Genomic DNA, 13,132 nt, shown 5'->3' on the forward strand with positions numbered 1-13,132 from the left:
AAAGCTTTTGCTGATCCCTCAGACATACCTTTGTTCTTGAAAGTTTTTCCATGCCTCTGATACTACAGGGTGGTCTATACTTTTCCCTGTCCCTGGCCTGGAACCCGCCTAGGAACCCTGAGACACTGTTAAATATTTAGTCCAAGGTTGCGATCTTAAGAAAGTGTTAGAGACAGGATTCTAGCCAAAGCAGTTGGATTCTACAGCTTGTGATGTTAACCACAAATCTGGAAAGCATGCACCTCATGTTTTGTTTATTTATTTTTTTAAGATTTATTTATTGTTAAGTAAGATACACAAGGGCAGAGACAGAGAGGAAGATCTTCCATTCACTCCCAAGCGGTTGCAACAGCTGGAGCTAAGCCAATCCGAAGCCAGGAACCCGGAACCTCTTCTGGGTCTCCCACACAGTTGCAGGGTCCCCAGGCATAGAGCCATCCTTGACTGTTTTCCCAGGCCACAAGCAGCAAGCTAGATGGGAAGTGGGGCTGCTGGAATTGGAACTGGCACCCATATGGGATCCCGGTGCATGGAAGGTGAGGGCTTTAGCCGCTAGGCTAATGTGCTGGGCTCACAGCACGTTTTTTTTTTTTTTTTTTAATTGAAGGTGCATTGACATTTTCTACACTTTTTCTATCTATGAATGAATTGTCAGGTTAGAATTTGTAGTCATTTTTTCACTAACTGATCATTGTGCCTTGACTGTTTTGTGACAGTGTTAATCTGTGTGCCTTAGTGTTGTGGTCACATTAAGACCTGAATCCTGACTTGATTTACCAATTCATGAAGTAATCCTTGCAATGTCTTTACCAAACCTTTCTATATGTAGCAAGGTAGGTTCCCCGTGGTAATGTGCACCCTGGCAGTAACCCGCATTTGCAAACAGCCAACAATAAGAAGGAAGCGGGGTGGGGAAAACTATTCCACTCGTGTTTTGAAGAGCTGATTGGGAGAATGGCCTGTGGTATGTCATCTGCACCACCCTTTTTTTCCTGGGTCAGTCTTTGTTCTTTCACAGACAGATAGGTATCTTATTTATTTTTCTTTCCTGGTCGTTTTTCCAAGCAATTAACCCCAGAAATTGCATTTTTCCTCTGTAACCTTTTCTTCTTCTGCTTCTGTAGGCTGAAAAATATTTGGCATTTTGAGAGATAAGACATACCAAAGTAGTGTATCAGAGAGCAAAACAAAGCTGTAGAACGTAGAGTGTAATTAGGTAGAACATCTCTTCATCAGTTCAGGTCTTCTAGAATTATACCTACTTTCCGGTAGGTGCTAGTATTCAAATTCAATAAAATAGAAATTTATTTTTAATATTCTCAAAATTCAGTTAGCATTCTTTTCATCGTTTATGTATTTTTTTTTTACCTAAATGCTTTAACCTTATTAAATCAGGATTCAATTACAGTCATAATCTTGTTCAGTGTGATAAATGTGTTGTTTTCTAACATCGAATTAAAAGATGTCAGTTTTGGGCCTGGTGCAGTGGCCTAGCGGCTAAAGTCCTCGCCTTGAATGTGCCGGGATCCCATATGGTGCTGGTTCTAATCCTGACAGCCCCACTTTCCATCCAGCTCCCTGCTTGTGGCCTGGGAAAACAGTCCAGGATTGCCCAAAAAGCCTTGGGACCCTACAACCATGTGGGAGACCCGAAAGAGCTCCTAGCTCCCGGCTTCGAATCAATGCAGTACTGGCCGTTGTGGTCACTTGGAGAGTGAATCATCAGACAGAAGATATTTCTCTGTGTCTCTTCTCCTCTCTATGTATCTATACCTATGTATCTAGATATCTCGATAGATAGATATATCTGTATATAGATGTCTAGATACATAGATATAGATACAGATATAGATATATAGATATAGCTTCTGGCTCCTGGCTTCGAATTGGCGCAGCACCGGCCAGCTCCTGGCTTCGGATCAGTGCAGCCTCCTTTCTGTATTTCTGACTTTGCAATAAAAAAATAAATCTTTAAAAAAACACCATAGACAGAACTCAAAATTCAGTGCATGTATAGGTGGCTAAGTTGATAATTTTGTGTGGACCATGAATGATGTTATAAATATCCATATGGCAGAAAAACCTCCCCACCCCTGCTCTACTTGGAGTAGTGACAAGGAAGTGAATCCTCAACTCTGTGATGCTGGCATCTACATGGATGCTGTTCTTGTCCCCGCTGCTCTATTTCCAACCCAGCTCTCCGCTTACAGCCTGGGAAAGCAGCAAAGGTTGACCCAAAAAGCAAAGGTTGACCCAAGTTTTTGGGTCTCTGCACCTATGAGAGAAACCAGGATGGAACTCCTGGATTCCAGCTTTGGATCTACTCAGCTCTGGCCCTTGTGGCCTTTTGGGGAATGAACCAGCTATGGAAGACCTTCTCTATCTCTCCTCTGTAAAACCTGCTTAAAAATGAGAAAATATTTAAAAAAAACGGAGATTTATTTATTTTCTTTTGGAATAATTACAGAAAGAGATCTTACATCAAGTGGTTTAATCTCCACATGGATGCAGTAGCCAAGACTGGGCTAGGTTGAAGCCAAGAGCTCCATTCAGGTCTTCCACGGGGGTGGCATAGGTTCAGTTACTTGTACTAGCATGTGTGTGCTGCTTTTCTCAGGCTCTTAGTGGAGGGATGGATTGAGAGTAAAGCAGCTAGGACATGAAGCAGTGCCCACAGGCAGTGACTTGACTCGCTGTGTTACAGTGCTGGCCCCAGGATACAGGTATTTTTACTTTGTGCCTATCCATACAGTTTTTTTTACCTGATTATTAATTGTTTTTTCCCCTCTTTTCCAGGCCATTTCTTAGCTCTGAACCATGTCTGATAACGGGGAACTGGAAGACAAGCCTCCAGCACCTCCTGTGCGAATGAGCAGCACCATTTTTAGCACTGGAGGCAAAGACCCTTTGTCAGCCAATCACAGCTTGAAGCCTTTGCCCTCTGTTCCAGAAGAAAAAAAGCCAAGGAATAAAATCATCTCCATATTCTCAAGCACAGAAAAAGGTTAATGTCTCTTGTTTCATGAGTCGAAGAATTGATGGATTGTTGTATACTACCTTTGTTGATGTTTTTTTTTGCTGACGGCAGTAAGGCAGATCCTAGAAAAAGCTAATGGTGATACACAGGCATTATGATGAAAGACTAGTATTATAAAGTTGTTGATGGCCATGGTACATGTTTCTTCCTGATATCGAGATGAGATTTGTGATTGTTGTAGTCTATTTTTGTTGCTGTTAACAGATATCTAAGGCTGGGGACTTTGTAAAGAAAACTGCCTTTGTCCCCAGCTGTAGGCAGCAGCCTAGGTTGCCTTGTATACCTAGGCAAGTGTTACACTGCTGGGAAAAAAGCAACCAGTGGCTGGAAGGAACCCTGGGCCTGGTTAATACCAGCTCTGTGTTAACTGTACCAGATAGCAGAGTTGCTTATTCTGTGGTTGGTTGGTTTGTTTCTTTTTTTAAAGGTTGTAGGGGAAGGGGACAGAGCACTTGCCATGCCACCACAGGCACTCGCCAAGCAGGGCCACTTCCCTACCATCACAGTCGCCACCAGCACGTGGTGGGGATATATGTGTATGTGTGTGTGCTGTTTTAATAGTGGTGATGTAGATTCCATAGTCCCATTGCAAATCCCTTGGAGCCAGCCATGTTTTGGAATTGGAAATGAAGAGTTTTCTGACCTTTGAGTAGTGATACTATTTGCTTGTCATGTATTCTGTCTGAGGCAGTGGTGGTGTTGAGCACAACAGTTAATAAGGCATTACTGGGCACCAGTATCGTTTATCAGAGTGCCCATTTGACCAGCTGCCTGCTGATGCAGACACTAAGAGACAGCAGGTGCTGGGCTCCCTGCCACTGTAGGAGATCCAGATGCAATTTGAGTGTCTTCTTCCCCTTATCCTTTTTTTTTTTTTTTTTAAGATTTATTTATTTTTATTACAAAGTCAGATACACAGAGAGGAGGAGAGACAGAGAGGAAGATCTTCTGTCTGATGATTCACTCCCCAAGTGACCACAACGGTCCTTTCTGCACCAATCCGAAGCCGGGAACCAGGAACCTCTTCCGGGCCTCCCACATGGGTGCAGGGTCCCGAAGCTTTGGGCCATCCTCAACTGCTTTCCCAGGCCACAAGCAGGGAGCTGGATGGGAAGTGGAGCTGCCGGGATTAGAACTGGCGCCCATATGGGATCCCGGTGCATTCAAGGCAAGGACTTTAGCTGCTAGGCCACGCCACCGGGCCCTTATCCTTTTCTTTCTGTCTCTCTACCTTTCAAATTGATGTAGTAAAGTATAAGAATTGCTTATTTATTGTTGAAAGGATGACATACAGGAAGAGAAAGAGATCTTCCATCCTCTGGTTCACACCCAAAGGGTTACAGCCACTGTGGCCAGGCCAGGCTGAATCCAGGGGCTGATTCCTGGGCTGCAAGGGACCAAGTATGTGCATCATCTTCAGCTTTCCCAGGCACATTAGCAGGGAGCTGGATCTGAAGTAGAACAGCTGACATTAGAAGCAGTACTTAAATTTGCTGTGCTACAATGCTGGCACCAAAATAAAAAAATTAAAAATGTATAAATGAAGAATTGGTAAGAACCACTGATTTGGTGACACAAAATGATATCAAGACCTAACAGTCTTCTGGAACTTAGTGACTATTTTTAAGGGAAATGTTTTTCTTAGAGATTGATTTATTTATTGGAAAGGCAGTTTTTTTTTTTAACAGAGTAGAAGCAGAGAAAGATATTCCACCTGTTGGTTTACTCCTTAAGTGGCCACAACAGTTGGAGCTGAGCTGATGCGAAGCCAGGAGCCAGGAAATTTCTCTGGGTCTTCCACGTGAGTTCAACCTTAGGGTCCCAAGGCTTTGGGCCAATCCTCTACTGCTTTCCAGGCCACAGGCAGGGAGCTGGATGGGATGTGGAGCAGCAAGGACATGAACTGGCACCTATATGGGATCCTGGTGGTTAAGGGCGGAAGTTTAGGTAATTGAGCCAATGTGTCGGGCCCACAAGGGAAGAATTTTTGATTTTCATAGGTTTTTGGATTTTAGGGTAAAAAGTTCATTTGTTTAGTCATATTAAGCATAATATTTCTCTGACAGATGATACTCAGTATAAGTGGAGATAACATTTTTGATTACTAAATTTATATGGATAAGCCCAAGTAAGAATAATAATGTTTTGCAATATAATATTAAGGGCCCAATGAGATAGCTTAGTGGCTAAATCCTCGCCTTACATGCAACCTGGATCCCATGAGGGCACTGGTTCGTGTCCCTGCTGCTCCACTTCCCATGCACATCCCTGCTTGTGGCCTGGGAAAGCAGTAGAGGACAGCCCAAAGACCAAGACCCTGCACCCACATGTGAGACACGGAAGCTCCTGGCTCTGGATCAGCTCAACTCCTGCCACTGTGGTTACCTGGGGAGTGGGCCAGCAGGTGGAGGATCTTTCTCTTTGTCTTCTTCTCTCTGTAGATCTGCCTTTCTGATAAAATAAATCTTAAAAAAAGATATATATATAATATTAATGTACATTGAATTTGGAGAGTGAAACTTTGAATTTGTTAGTATTAATAAAAAATCCAATCTTAGCAAATTTAACTTTGTAGCCAGGATGTAATCATGGGGCAGTTGAATATTGTTTGTTTTCTTTTTTTATCATTTCTAATTTTGCTTTTGTTATGGTGTTATGTCATATTGTAGCTGAAGAACCTCATGGATGTAAGTCTTTGAGTTTATCTAATTGAAGTGATGGGCTCTCTGGCATATCTGAAGATGAAAAATGTACTTAGACTGGGGTAGAGATAAATGATAAAGGGCAAGATGGAACAGTGGCCAAAGATTATTCACAAGAAGAGAATGAAAAAACGTGTGTTTGGAGAGTGAAATCTAATAGCAAGTCAGTGTAAACTGGGAGAATCTATTAGACATGACAATAGGAATACGATACTTAACATAGAACTCAATAAAAATTTGTAGAAAGTGGTGCCAACAGAAATTATGAAGGATTGAAATTGGGATCACTGTTGTGGCAAAATGGGTTAATATACCACCTGCACTCGTTTGAGTTCCATCTGCTCTACTTCTGATCTAGCTCCCTGCTAATGTCTTCGGAAAGCACGAGAAAATGGCCCAACTTCTTGGACTTCTGGTGTCCATGTGGGAGGCTCAAGTGAAGCTTCTGGACCTGGCCCAGCCCCAGCACTTGTGGTCATTTGGGAGAAAATCAGTGAATGGAAGATCTTTCTCTCTCTCTCTCTCTCTCTCTCTCTCTCTCTCTCTCTCTCTAACTCTTTTAAATAGATAAAACAAATCTTTTTTTAAAAAAGGGGTGGACAGGCCCGGTGCAAAAGCATAGTGGTTAAAGTCCTCTCCTTGAATGCACCGGGATCCCATATGGGCGTCAGTTCTGGTCCTGGCAGCCCCTCTTTCCATCCAGCTCCCTGCCTGTGGTCTGGGAGGGCAATAAGGACAGCCCAAAGCTTTGGGACCCTGTACCTGAGTGGAAGACCCAGAAGAAACTCCTGGCTCCTGGCTTCGGATTGACTCAGCTCTGGCCGTTGGAGCTGCTTAGGGAGTGAGCCATTGGATGGAAGATTGTCTTCTCTGTCTCTCCTCCTCTGTATATCTGCTTTCCAATAAAAATAAATAAATCTTTAAAAAGGGGGTGGTGGTGGTGGTGGTGAGCATTGGTGCTGTAGCATGGTGGAATAAACTTTTTCTTAATGGATGAAGCACGTGACTCTGGGCTTCAGCCTGGTGAAGTCCTGGCTGTTGGAGCCATCTGAGGAGTGAACCAGCAGATAGGACCTCTGACTCCCTGTGTCATCTCCTCTTTCTCTATACCTTTGGGTTTCAAATAAATAATTCTTCAAAATTTTGCCTATTTAGCTCCCTTCTCCCCCTGTTTGTATAAAGGTTGTAGTTTAGAAAATACAGGGAACTGGGCCTGGCACTGTGGCCTAGCGGCTAAAATCCTTGCCTTGAACACGCACAGGGATCCCATATGGGCGCTGGTTCTAATCCCAGCAGCCCCGCTTCCCATCCAGCTCCTTGCTTGTGGCCTGGGAAAGCAGTCGAGGATGACCGAAAGCTTTGGGCCCCTGCACCCGTGTGGAAGAACTGGAAGAGCTCCTGGCTTGGGATCGGAGCAGCACTGGCTATTGCGATCACTTGGGAAGTGAATCATCAGATGGAAGATATTTCTCTGTCTCTCCTCGTCTCTCTCTCTATATCTGACTTTCCAATAAAAATAGATAAATCTTAAAAAAAAAAAAAAAAAGAAAATACAGGGAATCAAGCACATGGACCGTCTAGTGCTTTCTCAAGCTCATTTGTAGGAAGCTGGATTGGAAGTGGAACAGCTGGTGCTTGCTTCGGCAGCACATATACTGAAATTGGAAGTGGAACAGCTGGGACTCAAACTGGTGTCGGTGTGGGATGTCAGCATTGCAGTGGGTGGTGTAACACCACACCATGCCGTCAACCCCTAAATATTATTCCACCAGATCTTTTTGGAATCTTAAAAATTATTTTGGCCAATTATGCTTCTCTCTTAATTTTAACATCTACTTATCATTTACTTTAAACACTCTTGGCCAGGCTTTTGGGATTGCAGTTAATAAACTTTACAGTTGCTAGAGCTGGGCCAGACTGAAACTGGTAGCCAAGACCTCCATCTGGATCTTTGTTGTAGGTGGCAGAGGCCTGAACACTGTGGCCATCATCTGCCTCCCCAGGCGTATTAGCAGGAAACTGCCTTGGTAGCAGAACACCTGAGGCTACTGCGTTTTTCAAGAAATCAGATTATTGCTGTTTGTTGTTAAGGTTTTTTAGTGTCTTACTATAATATATAGGTTTTTCCCTTTGCCAGACAAGAAGTTTACGTTTATTTTTTCCTATTTTATAGGTTGTCTCTTCACTCTTGGTTATTTCTTCCAGAAGTGTTATAGTTTAATACAATTCTGTTTGTCCATTTGCTTATGCTTTTGAGGTCTTTCAAAAAATAATAATAATAAAAAGGTTTTTTTGGCCAAAGATCCTGAAGTTTCTCTCCCAGTGTTTTCTTGTACTTTCACAAGTGTGGTCTTCCATTTAAGCTTTAATCCACTTTGAGTTGATTTTTTTAGTATATGATGAGGTATCAAATTAATTTAACTCTTTTGCATATTATTACCCAGACACTATCCTTTCTTTGGTGTATTTTCTTGGTATCTTTGTTAAAATTATGGCTGTAAATATGTGGGTTTATTTCTAGAATCTTTATTATTCTGTCCCATTGATCTGTGTGTCTAGATGCTGTTATGAATATGGCTTTGTATTATAGGTTTATAGCATACTTTGTAATCAGGTGGTCTGGTACCTCTAGTTTTGTTCTTTTACTCAGGCTTGAATTTGCAGCCTTTTGTGGTTCTGCATGAATTCTAGGCTTACTTTTCTGTTTCTGTGAAAAATGTTGCTAGTATTTTGATAGGGATTACTTACGATTGGTAAACTGCTTTGGGTGGTATGGATATTTTAGCATTAATTCCTCTAACCCATGAATTAGAGTCTTCACTTCTTTCATTATTGTTTCACACTTTTCATTATAGAGATATTTCATCTCCTTGTTTAAATATTTTCCTAGATATTTTTTGGTACTGTGTTTTAAATAAGATTGATTTCTTGACTTCTTTCTCAGTTTACCATAGGTAATACCACTGATCTTTGTGTACTGACATACATATCTTAACCACTTCACTGAATTTATCCCCTGTTGATAGGTCAGTTAGAATTGCCTTGAGGTTGAGAAGTCTTGCATTCAGCTTTGTAGCTGAAAAGATAGGATAGACAATCTTTTTCTAAAGCCTGGTTGGAGGGAGGTTTAGGAGTGAGTGATTTTCAGTGTAAGAAAGAGCTGTGCAGGATTTTGGAGTCTAGGCATGCTTCTTCATTCCTTCTAGTCTCTGAACCCCTGTTCTACCTTTCTGACCCATCTTATCACAGTTCCTGCTCCTACTAGGAGCTGAAACCCTGATGCAAGCTTGTTATCAGCAGTTAGGAATGAAGGAGAGCTGTGTGTGTGTGAGTGTGTGTGTGTGTGTGTGTGTGTGTGTGTGCTCATATTGTACAGAGAGATCCGGCTGCTCAGCTGCTTTCACCATGTTGGCACATGTCTCAGCCTAGCAGATGCCTTTGGGTCCTTCCTTTGTTTCTGACTTCAGCTGCCTGCACCATTTTGCTGTCGTGTTTCCTTGCCTATGTCCTGACTTGCTGTTTCTCTTTAGTTTTATCCTAATAGCTTTTCTTTTTTAAGCACTTCCTATAGATTTTGATCTGTGACTTAAAGGGATTTGGTATAGAGAAGTGCTAACTGGGATAAGTTTGGAGCGAGAGAAACAGAGATCTTCTATGCACTGGTTGACTCACCAGATGGTTGCACTGTCCGGGGCTGGGCTAGGCCATAGACAGGAGCAAGAGCTTCTTCACATCTCTCGTGTGTGTATCAGGGGCCTGGGCACTTGGACCATCCTTTTCTCAAATCATTAGCAGGAAATGGAATCAGAAGTATAACAGACAGCGCACAAACTGGTACCTATATGAGATTTTGTCTCTGTGGGCTTTACCAGCTAGCTACTATGCTGGCCTCTCACTACATCAGCTTTCTTTTAAAAAAGAAATTCCTGGTTTTTTTTGTTTTGTTTTGTTTTTCTTTTTTTAAAAAAATATTTATTTTTATTGGAAAGTCAGATATACAGAGATGAGAAGAGCTAAAAAGATTCTCCCTCTGCCCACTCTCTCCCCAAGTAGCCACAATGGCCAAAGCTGTGTAGATCTGAAGCCAGGATCCAGGAGCCTCATCCGGGTCTCCCATGTGGGTGCCGGGTCCCAAGGCTTTGGGCCATCCTTCACTGTCTTCCCAGGCCACATGCAGGGATCTGAATAGGAAGCTGGGCCGCGGGGAGACAAGCTGGTGCCCATATGAGATCTCAGTGTGTTCAAGGTGAGGACGTTAGCCGCTAGGCTACTGCACTGGGCCCACTACGTCATCTTAAAACGGAGATTGAGAAAGGAACAAATTGTATGATTTTTTAGAAATTTATATCATCCGTACAGTAACTTCAGTTATTATTATTTTTAAAGATGTATTTATTTAAAAGCCAGAGTTACCAAGGAGATCTTTTGTCTGCTGGCTTGCTTCCCAGACTGTGAAAGTTGCCAATGCTGAGCCAGGGTGAAGCCAAGGGCCTCATTCAGATCTGTCTCATGGGCTAAGGTGTCCATACATTTGGGTCTTCCTCTGCTGTTCTTCCCAGGCCATTAACAGGAAACTAGATTGGAAGTGGAGTATCCAGAACACAAAGTGGTGCCCATACGGGATTCTGGTATCTGAGGTGATGGCTTCACTTGCTACACCACACGGTGGGCCCCCATTTCAATTATTACTGATTTTAGTGTGACTAGAAAAATAATGTGAAATATCTTTTTAAAAATTGCTATGTGGGCCTGGCGGCGTGGCCTAGTGGCTTAAGTCCTCGCCTTGAACGCCCCGGGATCCCATATGGGCGCCGGTTCTAATCCCGGCAGCTCCACTTCCCATCCAGCTCCCTGCTTGTGGCCTGGGAAAGCAGTCGAGGACGGCCCAAAGCTTTGGGACCCTGCACCCATGTGGGAGACCCAGAAGAGGTTCCAGGTTCCCGGCTTCGGATCGGCGCAGCACCGGCCCGTTGCGGCTCACTTGGGGAGTGAATCATCGGACGGAAGATCTTCCTCTCTGTCTCTCCTCCTCTCTGTATATCTGACTTTGTAATAAGAATAAATAAATCTTTTTTTAGAAAAATTGCTATGTAGGGCCCAGTGCCGTGGCCTAGGGCTAAAGTCCTCGCCTTGAACACGCACCGGGATCCCATATGGGCTCTGGTTCTAATCCCGGTGGCCCCGCTTCCCATCCAGCTCCCTGCTTATGGTCTTGGAAAGTGGTCAAGGACAGCCCTTGCACCCTTGTGGGAGACCCAGAAGAGGCTCCTGGCTCCTGGCTTTGGATTGGCTCAGCTCCAGCCGTTGCGGCCGCTTGGGGAATGAACCATCGGACAGAGGATCTTCCTCTTTGTCTCTCCTCCTTTCTTTATATCTGACTTTCCAATAAAAATAGACAAATCTTTTTTTAAAAACTTATGTAATTATATATGGAATAGAACATGATATTTTGACATGTATACAGTATGTGCTATGTAAATGGGGACAATTAGATTATTTGTCACTTCAGATAAAGTTACTTTCAAAGTCTGCTTTCTACTTATTTTGGTTTTATTTTGTTTTGTTTTAAAGGTGTTAGTGTATTTTTGTTTGAAAGACACAGTTACAGAGAGACTTTTTCCATCCATTGGTTCATTCCTCCAGTTTCCGCAATGGCCAGAGGTGATCTGATGCAGAGACAGGAGCCTGGAGCTTTTTCCCTGTGGGTGCAGGGCCCTGAGGACTTGGACCATCCTCTGATACCTTCCCTGGCCATAAGCAGGAGAGCTACGTTGGAAGTGAAGCATCTGTGCCCACATGGGATGCTGGTGCTGAAGGCAGAGGCTTAGCGTACCACACCACAGTGCTGGCCCCAACTACCTATTTTGAAATGTACAATTGATTATTGTTAATTATGCTCACTCTTCTGTAGTATAAAACACTAGAACTGAATTGTCCCATCTCATTGAAATTTTATACACGTTCACCAACCTTTTTCTGCTCTTCCCTCCCTTCTGTTCCACGCTTTTAGGTTCTAGTTGGTTATTAAATATTTCCTTGTATAGCCAAAGGAAAGTAGATGGCATGGCCTCTGAGTACTCAAAGTCTAATGGGAAATGAGAGGTTGTTTATGATTATTGCAATTGTGTGTTTTGCTTGGTATAGGGAGCAAAAGTTAATCCAGGCATAACAGTTGTATTGTGTTGCTTTCCATGATTGGTGTGCCCGACTCTGCTGCCCAGGTTTTATCCTTGCCCCAGATTTCCTTCCAGAATCCATCTAGAAGGACAATAAAAACAAAAAAACACTTGTTTACTGTGACATGGGTGGAGAGAATAGAAGAGAGTGTACAAGCAGTTTCAGTGCACATTCAGAAGATGGAGGTGCGGGAGAGAGGTTACTGGCGAGTAGAACAGCAGTAGGTGAAACCTGAGTTTGCAGAATGGATTGTCTCTGAGTTGAGCCTGTTTCCCTTCTGAAAATCTCAGACTCCAGAGTTGAGAGGAGAAGTAGGAGTAGAATACACTGGCTTGGGCCCAGGGCTTTTGGCATAGCATGTAAGGCTGTCTGTGATGGTAGCATCACATTTGGTCACTGATTCAAGTCCTAGCTGCTGCACTTCCTGTGCAGATCCCTGCAGATGTGACTGGAAAAGCAACAAAAGATGGCCTTTATGCTTGGACCCCTGAACCCATGTGGGAGAGAGACCTGGATGAAGCTCCTGGCTCCTGGATTCCATCTGTCTCAGCCCCAGCTGTTGCAGCTGTGTGGAGAGTGAACCAGTACATGGAACATCGGATCTGTATCTCTACCTTTAAATAAAATTTTAATGCATAGAATAAAAGAGAAGGAATTGATATTTCACATAGGAAGTATCAAAGATTGCCTCAAGATTGTTCTTTATCCATAATTGCCATGAAAACATAACCCCCGTCTCCTGGGGAGGAGAATAAGCTGATATTTACATTTTTTTTTAAAGATTTATTATTATTATTGGAAAGCCGGATATACAGACAAGAGGAGAGACAGAGAGGAAGATCTTCCGTCTGATGATTCACTCCCCAAGTGAGCCGCAATGGACCGGTGCTGCGCTGATCCGAAGCCGGGAACCAGGAACCTCTTCCGGGCCTCCCACGTGGGTGCAGGGTCCCAAAGCTTTGGGCCGTCCTCGACTGCTTTCCCAGGCCACAAGCAGGGAGCTGGATGGGAAGTGGAGCAGCCGGGATTAGAACCGGCGCCCATATGGGATCCCGGGGCATTCAAGGCGAGGACTTAAGCCGCTAGCCACGCTGCCGGGCCCTGAAATTTACATTTATTGTGCTAAAAATTAAGTCAGAATGGCCTCTGTTCTTGTCAGGGGTGACAGGAAAAGTTGAAACATGAGAATAAAGAAGGTGGATTCAGTGAAGTCCAA

General features: G+C 43.5%; 1 protein-coding gene across 1 annotated transcript in view; it reads left to right on the forward strand.

Moving 5' to 3' along the window:
• PAK2 (p21 (RAC1) activated kinase 2) overlaps positions 1-13,132 on the forward strand; it is a 79,761-nt gene that overhangs the window by 34,486 nt on the left and 32,143 nt on the right. The window contains exon 2 of the mRNA XM_004577818.4: positions 2,797-3,004. Coding sequence (XP_004577875.1) covers positions 2,818-3,004 — 187 coding nt within the window. The 5' untranslated portion in view covers positions 2,797-2,817. The remainder of the gene's footprint in view (positions 1-2,796; positions 3,005-13,132) is intronic.

Source organism: Ochotona princeps, chromosome 3 (assembly GCF_030435755.1).
Source record: "Ochotona princeps isolate mOchPri1 chromosome 3, mOchPri1.hap1, whole genome shotgun sequence".
Classification (NCBI taxonomy): Eukaryota; Metazoa; Chordata; class Mammalia; order Lagomorpha; family Ochotonidae; genus Ochotona; species Ochotona princeps.